General features: G+C 36.3%; 1 protein-coding gene across 2 annotated transcripts in view; it reads left to right on the plus strand.

Annotated features, from left to right (window-relative positions):
• LOC126821188 (malate dehydrogenase, cytoplasmic) overlaps nucleotides 1-14,530 on the plus strand; it is a 35,376-nt gene continuing 20,846 nt past the window's right edge. Inside the window, exons 1-3 of one of the 2 annotated variants that reach the window (XM_050549596.1) lie at nucleotides 1-157; nucleotides 6,049-6,147; nucleotides 10,295-10,391. In XM_050549596.1, coding sequence (XP_050405553.1) covers nucleotides 155-157; nucleotides 6,049-6,147; nucleotides 10,295-10,391 — 199 coding nt within the window. In that variant the 5' untranslated portion in view covers nucleotides 1-154. Of the gene's footprint in view, nucleotides 158-294; nucleotides 406-6,048; nucleotides 6,148-10,294; nucleotides 10,392-14,530 lie in introns of those variants that run through there. The other variant, XM_050549597.2, reaches the window with a different exon arrangement.

The following is a 14,530-nucleotide window of genomic DNA, read 5'->3' on the forward strand; positions in this document are numbered from 1 at the left end:
ATTTGAAATCAATTCCGTCTACCAAAACATCTACCAATCAAATTCCCAGTATCTGCTCAGATTCTTTCTCGACCTTGACCTTTTTTTCCGGAGTCGGTAATTCACTTGGAACTGTGATTTTAGAAAATAGTAGGATTCTAAAGTTTCGACAAAGATGGTAAGCAATGTTAGTTTATAAATTTTGTAATAAATACATTAAATTCTATAAATCAAATCTAAAGCATTTCCAAGCTGTTAAACTTGTACGACGTGACTGAACTTTGACTGTTTAAAGTTTCAATGACCGTTGTTGGTTGCAGTATTGTCATTGAGTAATAATATAGGCCCTAGTTCGAAGCTCAGACACGCTTGCACCCTGTGATCATGTTATGTGATGTTTTCTGTTGTCAATAGGATAATAACATGGTTATTGTTACATTCTAGAGATATTTCATATTATTTTCCAAACTTTAATAAGCCTATAGGGCCTAGACCAAGACGGAAATAATTTTATTAAGTATTCTCATCTGACCTTGGTTGTCCTTATGGCTTATTTAATATTAATAGTAATACGATATCATCATTATCATTCAATATATTATATGTACAACACTTTGTCAACAGGTTACAGCCAACTGCAGACCCTTTTTATTGTTTTCACAACATGTGAAACGTGTGTATTATTTAGTTGTGGTCATTTCATGCCTTCAATGACAATTGAATGGCATAAAGTCAAATGAATTTTTATCAATATTTTCATCTGTAAATTTACAGTCACAATGCATTTGCCTTTGGGTGGCACGATTTGCGGTTACCAAAATTCAACAGTATAATAACTCATCACAATATATATCGATATTTGATAATATACTGTTCTTTATCCGGGACTTTTACTGACCAGGGATCACGTGGCTAAGTGAGTAAGAGTAGACGCTGGCTCGCTAGCCTGGAGGTCGGGTGTTTGATCCCTGCATTGGCCGAGGAAGTTCATCCAGATTTTCCGGCGTGGTTTCCAGGGCTGTCGGTAATTTTTCACAGATGATTAGCAGCACTGCTAATCAAAAAGTCCAATTTTGCCAAATTTGATTAGCAAATTTAAAAATTGATTAGCAGTTTTTCAGTTTCAACATAAAACACCTAAATAACAAGATTATTTTAATTTTAATTGATAACAAATGATTAGATTTCATTCTTAAGATTTTGTTAGAATTTTAGCACTTCTACAGGTAGCTGTGAACATTTCCGAATGAATGTAGACTTTTGGTTAGGCCTTATGTCTGGGCAGTGACTTCTTATTTCTTCGTTAGAAAACAATTTCGTCTGCTTTTTATCGTGTGTTATTATTTTTGTTCAATCGTAAGCACGCGGTATTTTACGAATAATCTCGATTAACTAGACGCACGCGATATAAACAATAATAGTTTACGGGAATTCTTACTTTGATTTCTCATTTTACAATACGTTTACACATATTTATTTTTTATATTTTATTTACAATACGTGGGGGATACACTGAATTTAATTTTTTTCAAATTGAATATTGATATAATTACTCGAAATTGACATGTCTCGCAACGTGAGTGGTACTACTTGATTCCCTATTTCCGGTTTAATAGTCCCGATTCATAGAGTGATGTCCCTGTATTATATAGCATTGTTATATAGTATAATGAATTAAGTCTGGGTAGTTCGAGAAGAAAATGTCACACGGAGAATTCCGTTTTGTTTATAAAATTTATTTGGTATTTTATATACGTTGAAAGCGTTGAGAAATGTGGATAAATCTTTGTGTCAATATCCAAAATGACAGGCATGTTAATGATTCGCAGTTACTGCGAATCAAAAACGTTAGATTTTAATTTTTGATTAGCAACGGACAAAATATGTATCGCAAATTGCGCTGCGATACTGATTGTCGGCAGCCCTGGTGGTTTCCCCTTGTCAGTGATGCAGGACGGAGGGCCTGACAAGGACAGCTGTTTAGTCGTTTGGATGGGACGAAAAACTGAGGTCCCATGTACATATTTGCGTGCACGTAAAAGATCCTTTGGCAGTTGGAATTTGATATACATGTACATGTAAGAGTATGCCGTAGCGCTGCTGCCCGGGTAAAATTTCCCTCATAGCACACTGTATGGCGTATGCCCCTCTTCATTAGCCCAGTTTACTAGCAGAACAGTACTTGACAGTAGGATGTTAAACCCCATTTCATTTCTTTTTACTGACCATTGGGTGGGGTGATGCAAATGCAATTCCCAACCGGAGTTCAGGGTTTCAGAAAGGTTGGGGCTATTTGCCACATGTGGTGAGACAATTCGAAGACTATTTGCCACATGTGGCAAGTCTCCGTACCGCAATTATCAACCGATTTCAATGAAACTTACAGATCACAATAAGTGAATAACATTAATAATATCTTAGAGTACCGGTAGCCAAAATTTCGACCACTTCCGGTCAACAGTTTCAAATACATCGAATTGCACCACAAATTTCATGTTGCACGACTGCAGGCCGCAATTATCAACCGATTTCAATGAAACTTGCAGATTATAATTACATAAATAATATCTCATAGTAGGCAAAGTTTAGGCCATTTCCGGGTAGCGGTTTCCGGGATATCAGGTTACCACACATTTCATGTGGCACGGCTACAGACCGCAATTACCAACCGATTTCAATGAAACTTGCAGATTATAATTACATTAATAATATCTCATAGTAGGCAAAGTTTAGGCCATTTCCGGTTAGCAGTTTCCGGGATATCAGGTTACCACACATTTCATGTGGCACGGCTACAGACCGCAATTACCAACAGATTTCAATGAAATTAGCCGAAACTTTGGCTACTTTGAGATATTATTAACGTAATTTTAATCTGCAAGTTTCATTGAAATAGGTTGGTAATTGTAGTCTGTAGCTGTGCCACAGGAAATGTGTGGTAACCCCCATATCTCGGAAACCGCAAAGCGGAACTGGTCGAAAGTTTGGCTACTCAGAGAAATTATCAATGTTATCATAATCTGTAAGTTTCATTAAACTCGGGTAACAGGTGCGGTCTGTAGTTGTAAGGCTATTTTGAAATTCTTGCTTACTACACGGCGGGACGATTTACCCAATATTATATATTACTACCCAATACTACATAATACCACTCCAATATCACCACATACTACCCAATACTCTACAACATAATGTTGCCAAATGAGCATATTATTTGATTTTGTTCAAAAATAGTGAGATGTATCGTGGGAAATGTACTTCAAATGTGATTACTGATGCTGTTCTATTTGCCTACCTATATCACCCAAATCAAGCAAATAATAACCCAATACTACCAAATACTTATCAAATACTACTAAATACTACCCAATATTATAGAATACAAACCTAATATCGTCAATTAGCAGCACATCAGTATAATAATTGTAACGAATATTCGATAATTTACAGAAAATTGAAATATTTACGCAGTTATCTCCCTTTACATTTGACAAATATATTTTAGATTGCTACTCAGATTAATCATCTTGTTGGGCTTTGCAGTTTGTTTCCAAGACGACGAAGTTAAAATAAGGAAAACAGGTTATTATAGATGCCTCCGCTATAGTGTATTCATACAATATTACAGGTTAAAAGCATATCAATATATAACCATAACATAAAATTAAAAGAGTTTTAAAAGAAGTTAACAAAGATTCAAAAATGCATCAAAATAAAATCAGTTTATAAAATAAACAGCCAAACATCCAAATAAAACAGTATTTTAGAGGTTGATTTAAAAATGTTAATTTAACGGTCTCGTGGCCTACTCAAAAGTCTTATTATTATACTATAATTATTTCTTCATCCTGGTGATTTTAATATGATAACACGCTGTCTGCAAGTGCACGCGGTCCTTTAAAAAAATCATTTGGGCATAATATGTCAGGAAAGCACACAAATTTTTCTTTATATCTGTCTTTTAATGACTTATCTTCTTTGTCTTTTAAATGATTCCGGTTCCAAACCGAACTCCTTTAAAAAAACAAACTCTTTCTTGTCAAAATTTCACCGATTCTTCGAATATTGTCACTATTGAACAAATTCTAAGTATTCTACGGTATATATCCAAAGGTGATGATGTCGCGGTGATGTCATTACCACCTAAATTAATAGACACGGTCACCGGTTTCCTCTCACATATGCATATTTTTATACGCCCACATTTTCATGTGGATGTATATTGTCGTCGCCCCCAGACGTCCGTCCGTCCGTCCACAATTTGTTTGTGGACACTCTACAGGTCACAATTCTTATCCGATTTTGACGAAACTTGAAAGATAGGTTTATCTCCAAAAGATCTCGGTTCCTTTATATATTGGCATGTATCGGATCGAAACTTCATGGATTATGGCCCCTGTTTGTACGAAAAATCACGTTTTTTGGCTTGTGGACACTATAGAGGTCACAATTTTTATCAAATTTTGTTGAAACTTGAAATGTAAGTTGATAATCCAAAGATCACGGTTCCTTTCAATATTCGCGCATATCGGACTGTAACTTTCTGAATTATGGCCCCTGATTGTACGAAAATTGCGTTTTTAGCTTGTAGACCCTATAGAGGTCATAATTTTTATCCGATTTAAAAAAACGTATTATTATATCACCGTTACACCCTAAGGATGGCTGAGTTCGAATTTCGTGAAAATCGACCCAAAACTGACAGACAAAATGGCCGCTGTTCGTTCTCAAATAGCGTAAAAATATGGTATATCAAGGTTGTGGACCCAATAGAGGTCACAATTTTTATCTGATTTTGTTTAAACCTGAAATGTAAGTTTATAACCCAAAGATCTCAGTTCCTTTTGATATTTGCGCATATCGGAGTGTAACTTCCTGAATTATGGCCCCTGATTGTACGAAAAATCATGATTTTAGCTTGTGGACCCCATAGAGGTCATAATTTTTATCCAATTTAAAAAAACGTATTATTATATTAACGTTAGACCCTAAGGACGACTGATTTCGAATTTCGTGAAAATCGGCCCAAAACTGATAGACAAAATGGCCGCCCATCGTTCTCAAAGAGCGCAAAATATGGTATATCAAGGTTGTGGACTCTATAGAGGTCACAATTTTTATCCGATTTTGTTGAAACTTGAAATGTAAGTTTATAACCCAAAGATCTCGGCTCCTTTCGATATTCACACATATCGGACCGTAACTTCCTGAATTATGGCCCCTGATTGTACGAAAAATCACTTTCTTTTTAGCTTGTTCTCTATCCATCTCTCGAAAATGTGGGCGTATCCTGCCTGGCAGCCGCTGGTGTTCATAGTTTATAACCCAAAGATCTCAGTTCCTTTTGATATTTGCGCATATCGGACTGTAACTTCCTGAATTATGGCCCCTGATTGTACGAAAAATCACGATTTTAGCTTGTGGACCCCATAGAGGTCGTAATTTTTATCCAATTTAAAAAAACGTATTATTATATTAACGTTAGACCCTAAGGACGACTGAGTTTGAATTTCGTGAAAATCGGCCCAAAACTGATAGACAAAATGACCGCCCTTCGTTCTCAAAGAGCGCAAAATATGGTATATCAAGGTTGTGGACTCTATAGAGGTCACAATTTTTATCCGATTTTGTTGAAACTTGAAATGTAAGTTTATAACCCAAAGATCTCAGCTCCTTACGATATTCACACATATCGGACCGTAACTTCCTGAATTATGGCCCCTGATTGTACGAAAAATCACTTTCTTTTTAGCTTGTTCTCTATCCATCTCTCGAAAATGTGGGCGTATCCTGCCTGGCAGCCGCTGGTGTTCATAGTTAAGTAGTTTTTTGATAGGAACAAAAATGTGATCCATATTTTTGAGGTCTCACACTCTAATTTTAAAGCATATTATTGTAAACGGTATGCTTTAATTATATAAGGATAATACTATAATAATAAAGAATCTGAAGATCAAAATTGGCAGTGTACAAACGTTTTTTCATGTGACATACATTGTGTAAATGTGCATCACCCACATGACATTTTGGAGTTTTTTCAATTCAACATGTCATCTTTTTGCTTTGCAGGCAGAACCCATCAAAGTTTTGGTAACTGGTGCTGCTGGTCAAATAGCATATTCCTTACTTTACTCTATAGCCAAAGGAGATGTTTTTGGACCAAAACAGGTTAGAATTTATAGAAATATCAGTCCTTCACGTTTAAGAGGAGCTTTCGCTCCTGCTCCTCTCGACGCACGTCAGCTTTCCTTCGAAGGAGTCATTAAAGACTCCTGCAAATTAGCTAAATCGCTCTCCTAAATATTGAGATTAATAAACTACTTTAAGTTTTTGTTTACTTTTAAATTGCATATATTCAAGGTATCAAGAGCTTTTTATGGCACCCGCACAATTTTATAAACATGAAGGACTGAAATATTATATTTCCAAAATTTACAACAACTCATTCATTTCCTATTCTCTCCACCATCCCCAGTATTCCGCTCCTACCCCTCTAAGGCCTGGATTCATTCATGTGGTCAGGACGGAGGGCCTGACAGGGACAGCTGTCTAGTCCCTCGGATGAGACGAAAAACCGAGGTCCCGTGTATACATTAGAATGCACGTAAAAGATCCCTTGGCAGTTGGAATTCGATATAAGAGTAGGCGATAGTGCCGCTGCCCGGGCAAAATTTCCCTCATAGCACACTGTATGGCGTATGCCCGTCTTCATTAGCCCAGTATAGGAGCAGAACAGTAGGACGTTAAACCACATTTCATTTCATTTCATTCATGTGGTAGTCACTATTAAATTTATCTGCCCTGGATGATTTCTTGGCCACAGAGGTTGATGCTACAAATTAATCAAACAAGTGGTGGCCAAGCAAGATAAAGCCACATTTTGCAAGAGATGAACAGAGAACAGGCTAAAAAAATAATTCAATTTACGGTCTGATATGCGTAAATATTGAAAGGAACCGAGATATTTCGATTATAAACATACATTTTAAGTTTCATTAAAATCAGTTCAAAATTGGTACTTCTACTTTGACATGTAGAGGGTCCACAACCTTGGTATTGCATACTTTTACACCGTTTGCGTACAAGGAACAGCCATATATTTGTTGGGCAGTTTCATGAAATTCAAATTTTGAGTTGTAATACAATAACTTCGAAATGAAGATAAATATATAATTATCGATGGCATATATCTCACATTTATTGGTTTTAGACCATCTCTTATGGTATTACGGACTGCAGAATTGTGACATAAATCCCAATAATGAATAACTAAATAACTAACAAGTAACTAACTTCACAGCTAGTGACACTAGCACCCCCTAGAATATCGTCGTGTATAAGAGTTACCATATATACACAACATTTTTGCAACACATGGAATTATCAATATTGCTACACAATAGCACTGGAATATGTAATTTTCTTAATTGTTCAGTAAGCAAGTTAACTAATCTCTAGATTTTATTTCTACAATTCCCACAAGGCCGTAATACCACTATAACAAAATTATATTACATTTTTCTCCCAACACGTACGTTGTTGAGGATTTTGTTGAGGATTTACGTAATTTCTATGCTGTTTTTATACGCCCACATTTTCATATGGACGTATTATGCCGTCGCCCCTGTCCGTCCGGACGTCCGTCCGTCCACAATTTGTTTGTGGACACTCTACAGGTCACAATTCTTATCCGATTTTAACGAAACTTGAAATATAGGTGTATCTCCAAAAGATCTTGGCTGCTTTCAATATTGGCATGTATCGGATCGAAACTTCATGGATTATGGCCCCTGTTTGTACGAAAAATCACGTTTTTGGCTTGTGGACCCTATAGAGGTCACAATTTTTATCCAATTTTGTTGAATCTTGAAATGTAAGTTCCTGAATTATGGCCCCTGATTGTACGAAAAATCGCATTTTTAGTTTGTGGACCCTATAGAGGTCATAATTTTTATCCGATTTAAAAAAAACGTATTATTATATCACCGTTACACCATAAGGACGACTGAGTTCGAATTTCGTGAAAATCAGTCTAAAATTGACAGACAAAATGGCCGTTCTCATTCTCAAATAGCGTAAAAATATGGTATATCAAGGTTGTGGACCCTATAGAAGTCACAATTTTTATCCGATTTTGTTGAAACTTGAAATGTAAGTTTATAACCCAAAGATCTTGGTTCTTTTCGATATTCACGCATATCGGACCGTAACTTTCTGAATTATGGCCCCTGATTGTACGAAAAATTGCGTTTTTAGCTTGTGGACCCTATAGAGGTCATAATTTTTATCCGATTAAAAAAATCGAATTATTATATCACCGTTACACCCCAAGGACGACTGAGTTCGAATTTCGTGAAAATCGGACCAAAAATGACAGACAAAATGGCTGCCCTTCGTTCTCAAATAGCGTAAAAATATGGTATATCAAGGTTGTGGACCCTATAGAGGTCACAATTTTTATCCGATTTTGTTGAAACTTGAAATGTAAGTTTATAACACAAAGATCTCAGTTCCTTTCGATATTTGCGCATATCGAATTGTAATTTCCTGAATTATGGCCCTTGATTGTAGGAAAAATCACTTTCTTGTTAGCTTGTTCTCTATCCATCTCTTGAAAATGAGGGCCTATCCTGCCTGGCAGCCGCTGGTTATCTAATATGATAGTTGGTTGGATTCAAAAAGCAGTACTTCATATCAATTGCCCTTTTAATACACCCACATTGAAATGTGGTCGTATATTGTCGTCGCCCCCGTCCGTCCGCTTCTAGAGGCTTAAGTTAATATCCGGTTGACTTTAAATTTATATACAGTGTTTAAGGCCATGAGATGAAGAAGCCTATTGATTTTCAGCGATTTCTAATAATTACTGCCAGAGTTATGGTCCTTGATCACTTCAAAGAATCTTGTGAACGCTCTAGAGGCCAAAGTTAATATCCGATTGACTTTAAATTTATACACAGTGTTTAAGGTCATGAGACGAAGAAGCCTATTGATTTTCAGAGATTTCAGATAATTACTGCCAGAGTTATGGCCCTTGATCACTTTGAAAAATCTTCTGAACGCTCTAGAGGCCAAAGTGTTAATATCCGATTGACTTTAAATTTATACACAGTGTTTAAGGTCATGAGACGAAGAAGTCTATTCATTTTCAGCGATTTTCGATAATTACTGCGAGAGTTATGGTCCTTGATCACTTCAAAACATCTTGTGGACACTCTAGAGGCCAAAGTTAATATCCGATTGACTTCAAATTTATACAGTGTTTAAGGTCATGAGGCGAAGAAGCCTATTCATTTTCACCGATTTTTGATAATTACTGTCAGAGTTATGACCCTTGATCACTTTGAAAAATCTTGTGGACGCTCTAGAGGCTAAAGTTAATGTCCGATTGACTTTAAATTTATACACAGTGTTTAAGGTCATGAGACGAAGAAGTCTATTCATTTTCAGCGATTTTTAATAATTAATGCCAGAGTTATGGCCTTTGATCATTTCAAAAAATCTTGTGGACGCTCTGGAGGTCAAAGTTAATATCCGATTGACTTTAAGTTTATACACAGTGTTTAAGGTCATGAGACGAAGAAGTCTATTCATTTTCATTGATTTTCGATAATTACTGCCAGAGGTATGGCCCTTGATCACTTCAAAAAATCTTGTGGATGCTCTAGAGGCTGAAGTTCATATCTAATTTTTTAAAATTTATACACAGTGTTTGAGGTCATGAGACGAAGAATCCTATTCACAAAAAGATATCTTAAAATATTTTGACAAAGTGTACAATAGCAATTCGACGATCTTTGTTGCAACAAGATGCAAGTTACTTGCTTTCCTTTCTATTTTCATATTTTTTGATTGGTTGATAAAAATAGCACAATTATCAATAACAAATAATTGTGTCTTCCCTGAGAATGGACCTGGGGAATGGATACAAGGATGCCTCACAAGATTTACATACCAAAGACTTTGTCACTAACCGTTGCTTGTAGCATAGAACTACTTTATGGTGGTATACCGTAAAATCAAGCCTGGAAATAAGACACCTGTCACAGACAATGTCAGACACAGATTCAGGCTTTGTCAGGCACTAAACCTCTGATGCCTGTCATTTTGTCCGGCACTGCCACTGATTGGTCTTTTTTTTTATTGATATTATTAATACACGTCCGGCACTAAATTGAAAATGTCAGGTACTATTTCATTACTGCCTGACATTTTGTCAGGTACATCTAAAACCGTTATTTCCAGGCCTGGTAAAATATAATTAGGTAAGTTGCTGTACATGCACAGAATAATATTGTATTATTGCTGTTTGCAGCCCATTTCTTTGGTTTTATTGGATATTCAACCAATGATGGAAGTTTTAAATGGTGTAGTTATGGAATTACAGGATTGTGCACTACCCCTTTTATCAGGTAGGTGTTTTTATATGTTGAATTTTCAAGTACTGTAGAAAATGTGTGAAAAGGACATATCTTTATGATCAGGGCCCACAACAGCACCCTCAGGGCCGTGGGTAAGCAACTCTGCGAGGGTGGGGGGCTCTTCAGCCAGACTCGATTAATTTTGAAAAATACATGGTCTCTATCACATTTTGGCTTATATCTGGGGTAACTGGAGGTCACTTTGCTAAAATACAGAAACTGAGTTCAACACAACAAGATATGACATACCAAATACATGTTGGGGGGTTGGATGGCTGAATGGTTAGCGTGCGCGCGCTGTATCATAAAGTCTGTCATTGAGTCGACTGGCGTGGTTTCGAATCCCCAGTTGTACGTGACAAGGAGTAGGGTCACCTGTCCAACCTCGTGGGTTTTCTCCGGGTCCTCCAGTTTCCTCCCACTGCTAAAGACCCCTACGCGCAAGCGAATTGTTGAAATAAAGTTAAACCATATGTTAGTCCCGAAATGACCTAGTTTGTGTCGAGTGGACGTTAAACCCCATTTCTCTCTCTCTCTCCAAATACATGTGGGTCGTGTCAACTCCTATGCACGCACGAAAAATAGACAAGAGTACGATACTTGATAGTGCTTTTTGGCACATCTAATCGATACTATCAATATTTTACCCAGCTCTACCGATGATATAGTAATACTTTTAACTCTCAATATGGCTACATGCCAATTTTTTATATATTTTTTAGAATAAAAAATCGTACTAAAAACGATATACGATAAGAATTTTATCCCCCCCCCCCCCTTAAATGTAGGGATGCATAATTTTGTAAAAGTAATAAAAATATTGAACGTGATGTGATAGTCAGGCCTGTAACAACAGATCTACTATAAACAGATTTAGATATTACATATTAAAACCTTCTAAATAAGCTGATAATATCTAATTCATGACTTGGCCTTGGATTTCCAATTTTTGGCCTTTGATCAAGGTTGCACTTTGGCCTTCAATCAAAAAAACGAATTTCGAGCCCTGCTTATTAACATATACGGACACCTGGCACACTATTAACCAGCTCACTAGAAGGATATTCACCGCACGGTAACAGTAAATCAAGCTGGCACACCATAAGAAACTATCTAGACGACCATGCGTAATCATGAATGTGCTAGGAAATAATTGATAGATTCAAACAGCCAAAGAAACAAACTTTTCAGTAATTTATAACACAATAGCTGGAATGTCGTATTAATACCCGTATTTTGATATTTTAAACACCCCCCACTCTTTCCGGTCTCTCTATAAACAGAGTTGAGTACAGCCTAATTAACTTTGATCCATTAAAAAAAAAATAATATATAAGCATTGTGCCCAACAAATAAATAATATATTTAAAGAGAGGAATGACTATACATTTTTTAGTATGGACATAGAGAATTTTTGATTATGCCCCGTATCTTTATTTTTATAGACCCACATTTTCATGTGGACGTATATTGTCATCGCCCCTGTCCGTCCGTCCACAATTGTTTGTGAACACTCTACAGGTCACAATTTTTATCAGATTTCAATGAAACTTGAAATATAGGTTTATCATCCTAAGATCTTGGTTCCTTTTGATATTGGCATGTATCGGACTGTAACTTCATGGATTATGGCCCCTGATTGTACGAAAAATCACGTTTTCAGCTTATGAACACTGTAGAAGTCACAATTTTTATCGGATTTGGTTTAAACTTTAAATGTATGTTTATAACCCACAGATCTCGGTTTCTTTCGATATTCGCACATATCGGACATTACAATAACTTCCTGAATTATGGCCCCTGATTGTACAAAAAAAATCGCGTTTTTAGCTTGTGGACCCCATAGAGGTCACAACTTTTATCCGATTTACAAAACCATTTGAATACATCATCGTTACACCCTAAGGATGGTTGAGTTCGAATTTCGTAAAAATCGGACCGAAACTGACGGACAAAATGGCCGCCCCTTGTTCGCAAATAGTGTCAAAATATTGTGTATCTGGATTGTGGATCCTCTGGAGGTCACAATTTTTATCAGACTTTGATGAAATTTGAAATGCATGTTTATAACCCAAATATCTTGGTTCCTTTCTATTTTTGTGCATATTGAATTGTGACGTCCTGAATTTATGGCCTCTGATTGTACGACAAATCATGTTTTTAGCTTGCGATCCATGTAGAGGTCACAATTTTTATCCGATTTAAAAAATAAATTGTGAATATATCACCATTACTCACTATGATCTTGGTTCCTTTTGATAATCGCGTATATCCGAATGTAACTTCCAGGATTATGGCTCCTGATTGTTTGGAAAATTGCATTTTTAGCATGTGGATTCTCTAGAGGTCACAATTTTTGTTTTCCGATTTTAAAAACCGTTTAAATATATCATCATTCCACCATAATGAAGGTTGAATTCGAATTTCAGGAAAATCGAAATGAAACTGCCCGACAAAATGGCCGCACTTTGTATGCAAATTGTGTAAAAGTATGCTACGAAGGTTGTGGACCCTCTAGAGGTCACAATTTTTATCCGATTTTGATGAAACTTAAAACATATCTTTATATCCCAAACATCTCAGTCCCTTTTGATATTTGCGCATTTCAGACCATAACTTTCTGGATTATTGCCCCTGATTGTACAAAAAATCGCGTTTGTTTTTAGCTTGTTCTCTATCCATCTCCTGCAAAATGTGGGCGTATCCTGCCTGGCAGCCGCTGGTTGTTTAGTTTAGTCCCGCCCCCCCCCCCCCCAACCTTCCTTCACTTCACTTCACCCCACTTTAATCTTATTTTGTAAAGTTAATATGAATGTGCCAGAAAATTATTTGCATATTTGAAAAGAACAATCAGTGATACGTAACATGGTATCTGGAATTTCAAGTTTAGACCAGTATTTTTACTTGAATACCCCTTTAATAGTGTGATATTTATTGGATTTGAATTATGAAAATACGATTGTACCAGAAAACTATACATATTTACAAACAGAAATGAAAGTGCTTTTCACTAATATATAACATGATACCTTTGGACATTGCACAGCAGCAGCACCCCCCCCCCCCCCCCTCCTCCATAATCATGGTAAAGTACCATCCAAAGTGTCATGGTAAGTAAATTGTTATTGTGTGCTATAGGCTGATTTCCTGTTATAGGGTTGTGAATATCTTTGTTCTGGCTTATAGTGTGCCAGGTATCCGTATATGTTAATATGTCACGTGATATCCTACATTTGCATATGAAAGTTGATGCTGTGCGAAACATGCTATGTAGAATGCGTGAAGGACAAAATGTAATGAGAGAAATGTAAAATGTAGACACCTCAAAAAAGCATTTTCCCAGAAATTTGTCATTTAACACTTAACATTTGACGTTTTACATTTAACTCTTGCCTTAGAAGTATTTTGACTTTATCATTACCGGTATCAGGACTTTGTACATTGTACTTTTTACATATAATGAATGGAAAAGACATTGTAGCAGAGTATTTAATATTGGCAGCGATAGGCTTCCATATTAATCTACATAAGAAGTTCTTCCAAATCCCCAAATTTGAAGAACATTGTCTAACTAAAAGATATAAAACCAGTACACCAAAATCGAGTCATAGAATAGTAGTTTCAAAACTTGCTAATGGGTACCCGGATTTTAAAAGCCATATCTCAGTCAATATTAATGCTAGAGTCATATAACTTTGCAGTTTTACATAAGTTTGTATGTGCTATAACATACAGACAACTTTCTTAGAATTCGGTCCATGAAATGACCTATGTACTATGTTTCAGTTTTACTGATTTGATAATAATCATATGGACACAATTTTGACAGGAAATTTTAAGCTAGCATGCATAGGGAAAAACAAAAGCCGTGACTACCAGATGCCAAAATATCAAAAAGTAAACATTTTCATTGCATAGACTATTTTCAATACCCAATATCATGTTGCACTGGATTCAAATGGAAGGGGTCTCAAATGGAATGAGGACAGACAGGGGCGAGTAGGTGGCTTATAGTTTTTTTAAAAAGGTAGACTCGCAATCTGATTCTAATCCTACCCCATATTCCTGAAGCAATGGTCCGAGAAATCCCTCGCTGGCCATTGCTGGATTGGTTTCTGATACTTAATCAA

The sequence above is a fragment of the Patella vulgata genome, chromosome 5 (genome assembly GCF_932274485.2).
Source record: "Patella vulgata chromosome 5, xgPatVulg1.2, whole genome shotgun sequence".
Lineage (NCBI taxonomy): Eukaryota > Metazoa > Mollusca > Gastropoda > Patellidae > Patella > Patella vulgata.